Source organism: Amphiura filiformis, chromosome 5, assembly GCF_039555335.1.
Source record: "Amphiura filiformis chromosome 5, Afil_fr2py, whole genome shotgun sequence".
NCBI lineage: Eukaryota > Metazoa > Echinodermata > Ophiuroidea > Amphilepidida > Amphiuridae > Amphiura > Amphiura filiformis.
In genome coordinates, this window is record NC_092632.1 from 36,849,093 (window position 1) to 36,864,580 (window position 15,488).

The 15,488-nt window shown below is 36.3% G+C and overlaps 1 protein-coding gene across 1 annotated transcript; it reads right to left on the reverse strand.

Annotated features, from left to right (window-relative positions):
• Positions 1-63: 63 nt before the first annotated feature.
• LOC140153065 (calcineurin B homologous protein 1-like) lies at positions 64-15,339 on the reverse strand. Its single transcript, XM_072175667.1, is given in 6 exon segments — positions 64-3,256; positions 4,065-4,097; positions 4,100-4,240; positions 5,603-5,805; positions 7,273-7,345; positions 15,138-15,339. Coding segments are annotated over 6 exon segments (579 nt in total). The 5' UTR covers positions 15,205-15,339; the 3' UTR covers positions 64-3,194.
• Between the last annotated feature and the right edge of the window lie 149 nt (positions 15,340-15,488).

Here is a 15,488-nt window from a genome sequence, read left to right on the forward strand (position 1 = left end):
AACAAGAAAATATGAAGTAGAACAGACATAAAAACAAAATAAAGGCTAATAAAAACAAGGAAATTAAAATTCATAGTCCCATTTATTATATTGTTATCTTGTTTGTACATATTATACAAATATTCTCTCAGCATCATTAGTACTTAAGAAACACAATAGTTTTTCCCTGTACAACTTTTCATCATATTAATATAGTTTCTAAAAGTTTCTTAAAACACAGCTGAAAGGGAGTATTACATTTATGCTTTGTGGTATACTGTGATAGAACTGCACTTGCCATAAAAAATGTACACAAAATCCCGTCATTTCAATTACTCACTTAAATCACAGGTTCTTAGACTTATGTTTGAAAAAATATGACCCCTAAATTATTGTGAAACTCTTCCTAGGCCTCATTATTTAAACACAGCTCTCTTTCTTATTTCCTGTAAATATTTGCTATGGAGTAAGCAGATACACCAATGCATGATGGGATACTCCATTGAGCTGCTGTGCGTTCTTACTGTTACCACAAATCCTGGAGAGAGGATCTGTGCTGTTACATGTTCATTTAATTAATGTCCAAAACGTCTGGTAAATTGTAATGCTTCATCTGCTTTGTCAGCATTGAAATAGATGTTTAAAGAATAAATAGTGCTTTAAACAGAGAAGTTAAAATGTATTGCATCCGAATGTAAATAATGTCACATCAAAGATCCTAATAAACACAGTGGTGATAAAGTAAAGTGTATGATGTGTCTACTTCCATGATTGGATCTACAAAGTAATATCAGTGCCCTGTTTGGTTTGATTCCATACACCTATAAAATATAGATGCAATGTATCGTGTACAGTCCAACCTCTCTTATCCAACCAAGTATTGGCAGGATCAGTGAAAAATCTGGATATGTGAATTTTATGTAATTTTGCATTGAATGTCAGAAGTGCTAACATCTACAGCAAAATAACTACACTGTGTCTCGTCTCAAGTTGAGAGTAGCGTCATGTTGGACTTCTTTATTTAATATTGGCAGATTCAAATCGTGCATGCTAACCTAATCTTGTGCGGGCGTATACACACTTGTAGAAGGGAGATTTATCCGTACGCTGGTCACGCAAATGCGTAAACGCACTGATTCGAGTCTGCGCCGAGTTGTTCTTCACAATTACATTTGGCTATGCCAGTTGAAATCTATACACCCATGTGAAAGACATGACATTAATCTCCCACACAGTGGGTGTTTATTTCAAATGGAGTCACTTATTCAGGTAAACCCTTTTGAAATTCACACTCTTGTGTGGGATATTAAGGTCATGTCTTTCATAGGGGGTGTATGGATTTCAACTGAAATACATGTAGCCCAATTACATTAAAAGCAACAAATGTTTTATTAATAAATCACCCTGCCCTGTTCTTTTCACATCTATTTAACTATTTGAAGGCAAGTTAATTTGTTCCATTTGCTACGTAACATTCACAAAATCATAACAATACAGTTGAAAACAATATCCTTGCAGAAGTCAGGTTACAAAATGCAGATTGAAAAAAGGCTTGTTTACTTGTTGATGCTGTGTTTAATTTACATTCGCATAAAATGAACGTCAGCTTCTTTAATTAACCCATACAAGGATACTGCTATATAATTGACAAATAAAATTTACATTTTATATCTGAATATACATCAAAAAGGTCACAACTTGCATAATACAAGTTAAACCTTTTGCCATCAAAAAACAACAACAACAACAACAACAACAACAACAACAACAACAAAACATAATACATAATAATATATAGTCTGAGTACAATGCCGCAATCAAATCAAGTATCCATTTTCACTGATGCGGCAGTGACATCAGTGCATATTTCATTGGGCGCAGCTTGAAATCGGTAGCATTAGCTCAATGAGCCTATGTACACACATACACGCTTGAAGCTGACACATATATGGGAGTGCGAAACAGCTGCCTCCATGAGCTGACGTCACTGCCATCTTGGGGTGCAAAATGGTATATATGCTAACTGAATCACAACATTAACTGGCAACTCCAGGATACTCAATTTGAGTCCTTCATTATGGACCATGTGATATCATCTTGACAATTTTAATGATATGTTACATTTTAAAGCAATTACTACATGTTGATTAAAAGGTTTGGGAAGAAAGTTAAAATCAATCCAGCAGTTGATCATTTCTCCATACAGCATGAGACCTTACTGTCTTGACTTTAAATTGCACAGTGTTGCTTGATACTGCATCAAATCTGACCTCATGAACTGGGTTTTCCTATTTTTCAATGAGGTATTCATTCTTGGGAAGTTAGTTTCTGTTAAATGACTGACCAACCTGATGAGCACATGCAAACCAAAAATAAAACTTAATAAATCACAAATAAGAAAAGTATAGTCTATTTACCTTCCTCAGTAAGTCAGTAATTCAGATACTGTTTTTTATTCTATCTCCAAATGTAAAAGTATACATTTTCAGAAAGGAAATGATGCAAGGAATCCAACTAGCATAACAGATTTCTGTAAACATTAACAGTTTTTGAGGAAATCTCATCATTTGATTTTACTTTACTGACTCGAGGAAGGTGCATGGACTATTATAGTTTGTCCACTCTGAAGTACAAAGTGACAAAGCGCGCGTATACAGCACGTTAACAGTGCGTAGTGCTGCGTCTCTGCTGCAGGTATGCGTGCCTTCAAAGTCGGCACAATGCGTGCGTCCGCGTCGGTACTTTGTACTTCAGAGTAGACTGACTGTAGTGCTGTGTAAATGTGTTGACATGAATGCACACAAGTGATTATGTTTTTAAGATAAATGGCCATTTGAAAATAACCATGATAACTTCAAAGCAAAATATTTACACAATATAATTCTCACAGAATGCGCCCAGTATTTGATTGTCATCAGTCGCCATGTTATGAGCGAATGTCCAAGATTGCTTATTGCACAGCAATGATTTACAGTTTTACCACAAATTAAGGCTGGTCTTAACCCTGGACTTATGGAAACTTTTGAGCCTCATAACTGCTTAATATTTGATCGAAAAGATTTTCTCCAAAAATGAGCATTTTAGCCCAAACTTGATCTCACAGATGAATTCATCAACTCTTCATACTCTAGATAAAAATTTGGCAGATATGAGGTCCAAAAATATCCATAATGCCAGGGTTTAGACCACCCTTTAGTAAAAGTACAATTGTAGTTTTAGTTCAAGAACCTTATGCTCATCATCTGTTCTGCATCTGTTTTCATCAGGGCCTGCAAGATAAGAAAATAATAGGAAACAGAATTAGTTTCATAACAGTACAACACTGCCTTTAGGGCACGATAAGTGGAGACATAATCCATGCCCAAACTTGAGACTTTTTGATAATTAAGTTCAGGGTTGCTTTAGGATATGTTTAGTGCTGGGTGGCATTTGATGAAAATCTTGCATATTTGGCAATTTTTCGCTTAAATGGACCAAATTCTTGAACAATTTTGGCCTCTGAGTGATGGGTTCCAGTGCTAATATTGAAGCTGATAGGCTCTGCCACCCACCACCACCATATACCCCAGTTGCTCTACTTTTGTGACAAGGTTTTTTTTTAAATACATTATGCAAGCAAAATGTAAACTGTTTGCACTATCGTGTACAGCACATCAAGGTCTAGGGAATGGTTTCTCATTTTTTCTAAATATTACAAAAAAATATGCCACTATGAGCATTTTATTGCAGAATATAGTGACAAAATTGCTTTTTTTTAAAAACATTTTTTCAATATTTTGAAAAATGAGGCCAATTTCCATTTTTTTTAAATCCCTGATTTTATGTTTTTATTAACTTAAAAAACATCTACTCCGAATTAATTTTTTTGTATGTTGTTACAAAACAATTGGGGTATAAAGGTTTGTTTTGTAACCTTTTCAAAAATAAAACTTTTTAAAACAAAACAGACGTTACCATAGAATTCCTCAAAAAGAATGTAAATCACTATAAATAAGCTATTTATTGCACTAAAATGCACAAATTTAAAAGCTTATATACATGTACCCCAAACTGTACACACTAATTCTAAAAATATTACCATCTGGAAATCTTGAATCCAATCTGTCCATCATTGTCGAATCAGCTTCAGCAATGGTTCTGTCAGCGATAGAGCCAAGTTGTTCCTCTGTGATATTTGACCCTACCATCATCTGCAGTACTACTAATAGTTCATCTTTGGATATTCTGCCATCATTGTCCAAGTCATACATACGGAAGGCAACTGCAATGATATAACACAATCATCAATTTCATACACATCATTTTTAAAGTTTCTTTTATTTATTATCATGCTCGGGGGGGGGCATCAACTCTGTGTAATTGCAGATGCAAAGGAACTGTGAACTTCTGCGGTTCCTGGACAGTGTTTCTAGATCTAAAACAACATAAGGATGCATCAAAGTGAATCCATGCGTCTGAAATTCAGTGGCGGCAGAAGCATTAAAATTTAGGGGGGCAAGCAGATTTTTTGTTTATTGCCATAAAAACAACACTATTTTCAGACTATTTTATCCCCAAATGAAGGTGAATTTTGGTATCCAATTGATGGCATGTGGACATAGTGTGTGAGGCACAAACAATTAGGCAATTTTAACCTATTTTGGTGCAGTGTTTTATGTTTATTGGGCTAAAAAGGAAGATGCACATGATAATTCAGGTCGATTTAAGGTGGATTTGGATTCTTGTTTTATTTAGGACCAGCTTCTGCTGCCTATGCTGCACTTGGATAGTGATAGTAAAAAACTCAATAGGGTGGGCCATTGTCCATGGTTGCCAGTGCAATGTTTACATGTAGGTGGGTGGGTGGGGGGCTGGTGGTGTAATATTTTGTGATTTGTTGGTATGATTACACTACTATTGACAGTTACAGTTAATCAGTCTATGGTGAACAATATTTTTTAGCTTTAACATCCAATTAAACTCTCTTTCAAAACTTGAGCTCTGTGTGAACAAAATCATTAACAGTATTTCGACTGAATTGTGCATCACTTTTTTTACAGGAAATGCAATAAGACAGAGTATACTAATATATAAATATCACCCTTCAGTGAACTTTTAAAATATTTATAGAACAATGTCCACATCATAAAACCAACTACTTATAACCCATGGATTAATAGTGTTGGTTGTGATATTAACCATTGCTTTTATTTTCACTCATAAAACCTCTATACCACTACAACAATTATCAACACAGCAGTTTGCCAGGAAAAGGAAGTTACACCATATTACTGAAAACCAGAGGAAACGGTAGCACCTCATTGAAGGTTAAAATCCTTGAAATTGGTCATACACGTACACTTGTTCTATCTGCTGTGGAACATTGAAATTATTCAAGTTAATAGTAGAACTTGCATTTAGCCATGCATTTAGCACTGATAGTCTTCTATGAATTCATTAGCCCAGCTACTAAGATGTCAAGACCATCAAACAGGCACCTTCATGTAGATATACATGTATGGTACACTTTTAAAAAGTTGGGAAATTTGAGGAACTACATACTCAGGCATGAGAATTTTCAGGCTTAAGCCCAAATTCAGGCATCACCATAAAACTCAATCCCTGCCCTAAAGCCAACACTTACATCTGAGTTTGTTTTCTCTACTGTTGATCAAGCTGCCTTCCGCATCTGCTGTAGTAAGTTTGATTGGTCTGAATAGTGCTAATGTCTTCATAAATTGCTTGAAATTAATAGTGTTATCTGAGCTATCCATAAAGAAGGCATGGATGATACGATCTCCCAAGGGATTGATGGCCAATTCAGGTATTCTTAGCAGGTCTTCACGACTGTAAAGGGTTAAAAAGCATATACAATCAAATTAGTTTTGTACCATGTACCCTTAAAACTGGGAAATTCAATCAATTGTTAGTCTCTGAATATTGAGGAAAAGAGCATTGATAAAGAATCAGGAATATGATAGAGAAAGTGACAGAAATAGCAGGCCTGCAGAAATAGTGAGGAGTGATTTTACAGTTCTGTTGGAATCCAAGAGAGGCAGAAACAGAAACCACATTGTAGCTCTATACATGTAGGATATATATTGTTGTGACTTGCTTGTAAAATTAAAACCATACCCTTTTCAAACGGAAAGCAAAATATAAGCAACTACAGAGAAAAACAATGAATCATCATAAATCTGAGTAAAATTATACAGTCTGAATTTATGGACTTAAATTTGTTATCAATGCAACATACCAATTTATGCAATAAATTGAACTTTATTAATTAAAGCCACCTGCATCAAGGGCTTTCAAATTTATGTGCTAAACAGTAACACGGTTGAGTTAATAAGGATGAATTAATTAATTTTGTTACATGTGTAATGTATACTTGTACAATGTATACTACAGCACTTTGAATCTGGGAAAAAAGGTGCTACATGTACATAAATCCAACATTTATTTTTAAAAATTGCGATAATTTAGTCAAATTGAGGGAATTTTAAAATTCTAATTCATATGATGATGACCTGTGTACATAACGAACTTGACAGTTCATCGCTGCTACAGATATTTTATTTCATGTTGCATATAGTGTACAGTAGTATGACTACTGCAAAAGGGAAAATTTTCACAAGGTTTAATTTTCGCGAATAACACCTTGCGAATATACACCAGGCACAAAAAGAAACTCGTCAGTTATATTCATCCTTGCTGTTCAATAACTTGATAATTTTAGATTATTCTGAAATATACATTTTGTTAATTGGACATTTCTTTCTCATTTGACACCCTGTTCGTGAACATTGAGCAAGAATTGACCAAGATATGCGCCTCAAACTCTCAAACCCCAAAATGAAAAGTTGCAATTTTAACGATTCAATTGTGCCTGTTACACTGTGTGCTTTATTGATTGGCCCGTGGTGCTTGTGTGCAATACAACGATGTGTTCCCATTGAAAACCGTTGAAAATGCAACTTTTCTTTTTGGGGTTTGAGGCTTTGGAGGAGCATATCTTGGTCAATTCTTGTTCGTTTTTCACGGAACAGGGTGTCAAATGAGAAAGCAAAGTCCAATTAACAAAATGTATATTTCAGAATATTAATAATCCAAAATTATCAGGTTATTGAACAGCAAGGATGAATACAACTGATGAGTTTCTTTTTGTGCCTGGTGTATATGCAACAATGTATTACAAGTATAGGGCAGGACTCACGAAAATTACTGCCTGCGAAAATATCCCCTTTTAGAGTATATCTTTTTGAAACTTGTGCAAACAGAAATTTAAACAAATTTTTTAAACAATTTACTTACCTTAGTGTACCATTGTCTCCTGTATCTAAACTGGTAAAACGGCTGTACAATCTCACTATTTGTTTTGGTGAAACTATGGAATAAAACAAGATAACAAAATTATTATTGACACAATTTGGTTCTGAAACTAAGGTGATAAAACATATTTTTTGTACATTGTTCATTGTTCAAGGACACTAATAACTAGCCATGGTAGCGGAAGTGTTTAACGCATACCGTATACAATTCAAGATTTTTTTTAATGAAAGAGGGGGCTGCAGACTTTTTTCTTGGAAATAAGGCTTGTGAAAATTGATATTAAAGGAGTATTTCGTGATCCTAGCATCCTCTATTTATGTCATTTTTTCATTAGATATCCACGAAAAAAACCTATTCCCAAAATTTCAGTTGCTTCCGATTTTGCGTTCACGAGTTATGCATGATTATGTGTATTACACTGCTCCATAGACAATGCGTTGTAATTTCGTTCTGGTGCACCAGAACGAAATTCAAATTTCACGATATCTTTGCTAAACGAATTAATCTGCAAGAAATATTTTGTACATAAACATTATGTAGCCAGAGGTTTCCAGTGATATAAAAATCTCAACTTTTTTGAGAAAAGTGGGGGATGAGGCTGTGGATCACGAAATGCCCCTTTAAGCTCTATTGCCATATTAGCAGGTTGATACCTCACGACTGGATGGAGGAGCAAGAAGACATTGCGAAGAAGAACGAAGTGTGCGTCGCGACTCGCGGTGAATCTGTAAGAAGGTTGGTGATGTATGATGGAGCCAAGCTATTGAGAGCTTTGTACAATGTATGTGATGAGAAGAACTTTGAAAACAATCTGATCCTTAACTGGTAGCCAATATACAAAAATGTAACTGATCACTACGCAATGTATCAATACCATGTCTCGACTTTGCGCAGGTGGTGAATGACGTGCATTCTCTAAATTCAGTAAATTTCCATTGTCAACCGTGTAATTGAATGGGATTATTTTGACATTTTAAAATGCTTGAAATATCACAAACAAATACTTAAATAGGCCTATGTTAATAAATAATCTAAATACAAATAAAAACCGTTGGGGTTCGATAATGAACCCCACAAAATTAACCGAGTATATGGTCGCATGTCATAAGTTGGGTACAATTTCCATTACATGGTCAAAAATGACAAAAAATGTATTTTTTGATATGTTGTATATATTGAAAACCTCTAATAATTAACACCATTTTTAACCTTATCACATGCTTAATTTATGAGATAATGCTTAATTACTAATTAATTAATACACAGGTGTCTATGTAAATCTCAATTTTCAAATGCGTTTTTCTCAAATCGGACCTCAATTACAAAAATGACTGTAAATTTTTTATTTTATGCAAGAATGTTATCAGATTTGGAGGATATGGTCTCAATACATTAATGCTTCAAATGAACTATTTAAAATAATTTGTACGTATGTTAATTACATTGTGAAGGTCAATGACCTTTTTACGAATAATTAGCGAGACGGTTATTCTATTATTAAGGAAATTAATATCAAGAACAGAAAAGTACATTAGCATGTTGCTAAAAATACTGAAATTCAACTAGGATTTCATGAAAAATGAAAAAAATGGAACATATATCCATTTAAGGTGGTACTACACCCTTGATAAATTTGTGACTATTTTTGCATTTTTCTCAAAAAAAAAAAAGTTATGTAAATTATAGGGGTATTAGGAATCAAGTTACTACACTGGAATTTCAGTGACTCAAGACAAGTGGTATACTTCATTTACGATAAAAGAGGTACCGCTAGAATGTACCTCATTTCTTAACTTATATAATGAACCCCTTGTCTTGAATCACTGAAATTTCGTGAAGTATATTGATTCCTTGCCCCAATAATATACATAACTTTTGTTACCAGTGTGTACACAAAATGTAGTAATTTTGTAGTTACTTTTTGAGAAAAATGCAAAATTAGTCACAAAATTGATCTGAAACCAACTGATGTGATTTTTTTTACTGAATAATGTATAATTATATGCTTCAGTAGATTGAAAGAGTATAAAATTAGGCTTAAAATGAGGTATGAACCACTGCTGTAGGATATGGGGTTACAGAAAGCCAATCAAATTTGTATCACAATTTTCAGAAAAGTGTAATCCCTCCACCCTTTTTGCATACCCAACTTATGACATGCGACCATATGGAAAATGCCATACGGCCGGGCGGTTTCACAAGTTGCCAGCTTTATCATGCCACTCATCACCTGACTTTGCGAGTGTAAACCAGTCTAACTACAGAATTTTGTACCCTTTGGAGTTTGGCGATATTACTGTTATAAAGGAGACTGTTGTTCGCGTCCAGTCGCGAGGTAACAAAACACCTTGGTCTGGGGCGGACATTTTAAAAATGAATTTAGAAGAGCAGCAACGACATCACTTGCATTACATTCGAGATGTTAAATCTACATCATGTGCAAAATTTGAGGAAATTCGCACGAGTCCGTTTTATTTTAGGGCCATCTGTCTATCACTGGTCTTTACATGTAGCCCTATGGAGAGAGTGCCCGTTGAGGGCGCTATAACCCCCATTTTAGGAACAAAAATGTGATTTAAAAAAAACAGACTCGTGCGAATTTTCTAAAATTTTCAGAGTATGTAGTATGAACATGTAGAAATATAATCAAGTAGTTGCCCTACCTGCTCTTCTCCGAAAAAATAAAAAGTCCTATACATTTTTTGTACCGTACCTCAATGATAATGAAACCTACAATGTAGGTGAAAAGCGCACACTATCATGACTATAAAGCATTCTGCTGTTGATATTGATTGGTCCCTTTGGACGTAAGTTACAATGATAAACACATAGGTTTACTAGAGAAGTCTAGCCACAAATTTGCTCAACAATCGCTTCACTTTCAATTTCAAGACTATGAGTTAATTGCAACTAATCACCCTGCTAATTACATGTATGACAGTAATGTGGAAGTAAATGTGCAGCAAAATGGAAGTAAATGTGCAGCTGATCACACGATCATACGATGGGTGATCGCATGAATAATATTATTAAAATTGAACTTTAGCTTAATTTTATAATATATTCAAAATAGGCAACCCTTACTTTTGAATACAGTTGATTCATCAAAATAACTATCATCGAAATTTGAACATCAACAGAATGTTTTAAAACATGCGTTGTAAAAAATGACAACTGATCTACTGAGTGATAAATGATAAACGAATACGTATCATGTACGTATCACCGATCAAAACCAATTTTTAAAAAAGAGCACAATTTTACAGCATAAAAAATTGCTATGCAAAATTAGGGATTTGCTATACAAATATTGCTATAATTCTATATAAACACCCCCGATTTATACGCTGTAAAGTTGTGCAGTCAGGGTTCGCAGGTTTTTGCCGCAGGTGGAAAAAACCACGGTTTTAACCGCGGTTTTAACCACTTGGCAAAAACAGTTTTTGACAGTTTTTGCCGGCAAAAATGGCAAAAACTAAAAAAGTGATTTATAGTTCAGTTTTTTCATCTCAAAACAAATAATGAATTTACAAAAATAAGTTCCCGAGTGTAACAAGGCCAGATTTTGTAATTATAGGCAATATATTAAGAAATTAAAGGCATGCCTTTTCATTGCTCAAGTGCAGTTAACCAAAATGTGGCATGTATCAAATTCAAAACTTTTTCATTTTAAGGACTTAATGAGACAAAAAATATGTTGAATGATTTGTTAAAAGTTGTGTGTTACTGTTTATGAGCTTTCTGTGTCACTTTTTAATATTTGAGTGACTATATGTGAGTTTTTGCCAGTTTTTGCCATTTTTGCGGTTTAAACCAGGCAAAAACGTTTTTGCCAGGTTTTTGCCACTTTGCCAGCAAAAACAGGTTTTTGCCAGCAAAAACCGAACCCTGTGTGCAGTATGCAGTATTAACTCATGATGTATACAGTCATGACAGTACATGTACTGACAGTATACTGTGTTGTGCAATTGTGTTGAGTGAGTGCCCCGGCTGTGTCCAGTACATGTATTTACAAAATTAGGGATTCAATCATGTTTCACCGTTGTTCATCACCGATTAACAACGATGCGTCCGCGTCGTCTGCAGGCGTGGTTTACTTCGCGAGGGCAGCTTTAGCTGCCCGAGCGGTAAACCACGCAGACGCGCCGGACGCGAAGTTGTTAATCGGTGATGAACAACGGTGAAACATGATTGAATCCTTTCAACAACGAAAACAAGCTAAAGATCGTATAATTCACGATTATTTTATGAGAAATGTCAGTCAATCATTGCCACTCAGCCTTACAAGAACTTCGATGATTTCTCTGTTGATATCAGCAATAAAACTACAGAATAAAACGACAATGTTTAGCCGCTACCTGAAAAATACTGAATTCAAATTTTAAGCTTGCATACGCACAAAGGTTCCAGGCATGACGAATTTTACGCGCTCTCGCGTAACGCGTAATCTCGCTCGCGTTTGCGTATACGCTACAGTAAAAGTGTGGATTCATCATGGATTAACAACGGTTGGCTCCTGTACAAAGGTATAGGAAGAGTTGTTGAAATAAATATCATCATGATGTTTAAAACAAATAGGAAAGCTTTACTCTTCTTCACTCCAGGGCCTAGTCTATATCATGTTATATCCCTCATTAATATATTCTCGTTCATTAATTGGTTAAACGAGTATCATGTGACCAAAAATAGTTTTGCTATTTTGCAAACTTGTTAACAAGCCGATTGATGAGGGAACGGGTACTATTCAAAGTACTATCTCCGGGAAATAGTTTTACTATCTCCTCTGAGCGCGTCCCGAGCGCAGTATGACCTCATAACAGCGTCGCAGTTCCTAGTGGTCAATGCAACTCGCCACATACGCGGGATATCAGTACCGGCTCCGGGGTATTAATGTGGTTAACTGCAACACTAGATTTAGAGAGGGTCAAAAGCCAAGCTTATTGGATCTTGCCATCACTAATGAAGATGGTTTGATTAAGGAGGTGCAAGCCAGATGTCCGTTGGGGAAAAGTGACCATGTGGTTTTACATTTTGAACTTCAGTGCTACATGGAAGAGGATGATGAAGTTGAAAAAGAGAGATATCTATTCAACAAGGGAGATTATGAGTCAATGAAAAAAGAGTTAAATGCAATTAACTGGGAGGAGGAGATGAGAAGTATGGATGCAAATAACAGTTGGAGGTTATTTGCAACTAAGATGTATGAGGCCATGGAAGACAATATTATCAAGACCAAACCAAGACAAAGTAAGCCAGAGAAAAAGAGAAACCCATTATGGATGAATAAAGATGCGATGAGTAAGGTGAAGAAGAAATACCATGCATGGCAGCGGTACTTAGCTACTAGGCAGGGAAAAGACTACAAAGATTATTGCACAGCAAGAAATGCAGCAACAAATGAAGTTAGGAGAGCTAAGAGATCATTTGAAAGAAAACTCGCTGAGGAGATCAAAGTAAATCCGAAAAGTTTTTGGAAATATGTCCGCTCCAAGACCCATGTTAAACAAGGGATAAGTGATTTGGAAAAAGAAGATGGAACACTTAAGCACACTGATGAAGAGAAAGCGGAGGAATTGAACAAGTTTTTTGTTAGTGTGTTCACCAGAGAGAAGGATGAAGACATCCCAGAACCTGAGATGAAACATGTTGGTGATAGGCTAAAGGATATTACAGTTTCAGAGGAGGAGGTGAAGAAAAAGTTGGATAAATTAAAACCAAATAAATCACCAGGTCCTGACGGATTTCATCCAAGGGTGCTTAAGGAGGTCACAGATGCAATTACAAAACCACTGACCATCATCTTCAACAAATCACTTGGTGAAGGGGTAGTACCGGATGACTGGAAAATAGCACATGTGACGGCAATTTTCAAGAAGGGATCGGTAAAAAGCCCAGGCAACTACAGACCAGTGAGTCTAACATCAGTCATTTGTAAACTCCTTGAGTCAATTATCAGAGACCACGTCATGGACTTCATGAACAAAAATAAGCTGCTTAGTGAAGACCAACACGGGTTTAGAGCTGGAAGGTCATGTGTGACTCAGCTGATAGAGATCATGGATTTGTGGTCCAGCATGTTGGATGAGGGCGGAGGTATTGATGTGATATATTTGGACTTCAGGAAGGCTTTCGACAGCGTACCACACCAGCGCCTACTCAAGAAAGTGAAGGCTCATGGCATAGATGGAAATCTACAGAGTTGGATAGAAAGCTTCCTGACAGGTAGAAAACAGAGAGTCTGTGTAAATGGTGGAACATCTGAATGGGCAGACGTCATTAGCGGTATCCCGCAAGGCAGTGTCCTAGGTCCTATCCTCTTCATCATATTCATCAATGACCTACCTGATGTAGTTGAAAGTTATGTAAAGATATTTGCTGATGACACAAAGGTGTTTACGCATGTTCAGAAAGAAGAGGATTGAGAAGCTTCAAGAGGATTTGGACAACCTGAGTTTGTGGTCAGATACCTGGCAGCTGAAATTCAATGTAGCAAAGTGTGGAGTAATGCACTATGGTTCACAACCAACACCATGTACATATAGCATGTCAGAAGAAGGTAATAGAAGAAATTTAGAAGTACTAGAAGAAGAGAAAGATTTGGGAGTGAAATTTGACCCCTCGTTGACCTTTTCAAAGCATGTTGATATGGTTGCCAATAGAGCCAACAGGATGGTTGGAATCATAAGGAGAACATTTGATTACATCAATAAAGATATGCTGAAGATTCTGTACAAAAGTCTAGTGCGTCCACACCTAGAATATGCAAATTGTATTTGGAGTCCAGTTCTACACAGAGATAATGTAAGGATTGAGAGAGTACAGAGAAGAGCCACAAAAATTGTTGCAGACCTGAAAGAGATGACGTATGAAGAGAGATTGAAAGAGCTTGATTTACCCACATTAGCCTACAGAAGATTAAGGGGAGATTTGATACAGATGTATAAGATAATGCATGGTATTAATGACATCAATCCAGCCTCCATCTTTCAAATGGCACAGCAAGGTGTGGGAACAAGAGGTCACAGCCTCAAGGTGCAGAAACAACACACTAGACTCCGTATCAGAGGAAATTCTTTCAGCAATAGAGTGGTGAGCGCATGGAATGGACTGCCTGCAAATACAGTGCATGCTAAGACTACCAATGAATTCAAGAATGGCATAGATAGAGCTCTAGAGAAGACATACAACAAGTTCACCCATGGAACGGGAGCTCTCTGGCAGAAAGTTGTTTATTAACATGGCCCCATAAATAGATTATGCAGTAAGGGTATTGTGATGAAATTGGATGGGCTACATAAGGACTTTTTTTCCTTCAACAAGAGCCCAAGAAGAAGGTGTGTTCAAGGTGTGTAGCAATTCGTTTTGTCTTGCGAAGCACACAATTAAGCAGCACAGAACAGAAGTGCAGCTAAAATACGGCGGTTTAATGGCATAATCTGAGTTACATCAGGATCAGTGTCTTAATATTGATGGTGAAATAACAGGGAACATGTTAACATGGTTACTCGTTTTCACGGCGGTATTGTAGAGGTTGTCACACATTTTCACGGTAAGCTTTAGCCACTCAACTGTGTGCGCGCTTTGTGCATTCAATCAAAACAAAGCAAGGCCGGCGTAGCCTTGACTAGGCCTAGCCTACTACATTTATGCCTAGGCCTATGCCTTGTGTTTAATGAACAAAGAATATATTAATGAAGGATATAAAACAAATATTTACTGCTCTAAATTCGGGATCTGGTGGAATCTATTGGTCCCCGAGGTGAACTGGAGACCGTGAGCCTACTATTTTCCCGAGACCGCCAGGAGCAGTAAATATTTGTATACTATTACTATACTTCAAAACTTACATCCAGATTCTGCCTGAATTTCCTCAATTTCTTCGTTCCGAAGAAGCGTTGATGTTCTTGATCCCATTTTGCACTGTTACCTCTTCTTACAGACACCAGAAACTGGTTTATAAACTTAAAATTAACAAAAGCTGAGTTAGATCACGTACAGATTCGGCTCACTTCCTCATCATCGGCCTCTTCTTCTTCCTGGTTGCAGATACGTGTTGCTATTTTTTTCGCCCACGGAATGCGCACAATTCACATTTGGTGATGACGGACAAGAACTGACGTTTAAACGACATCTGCGGTGAATTTTAACAATCCACAGAGCTACCAACCCTTAAGAGGAGGCTGTGCAATAATTATGAG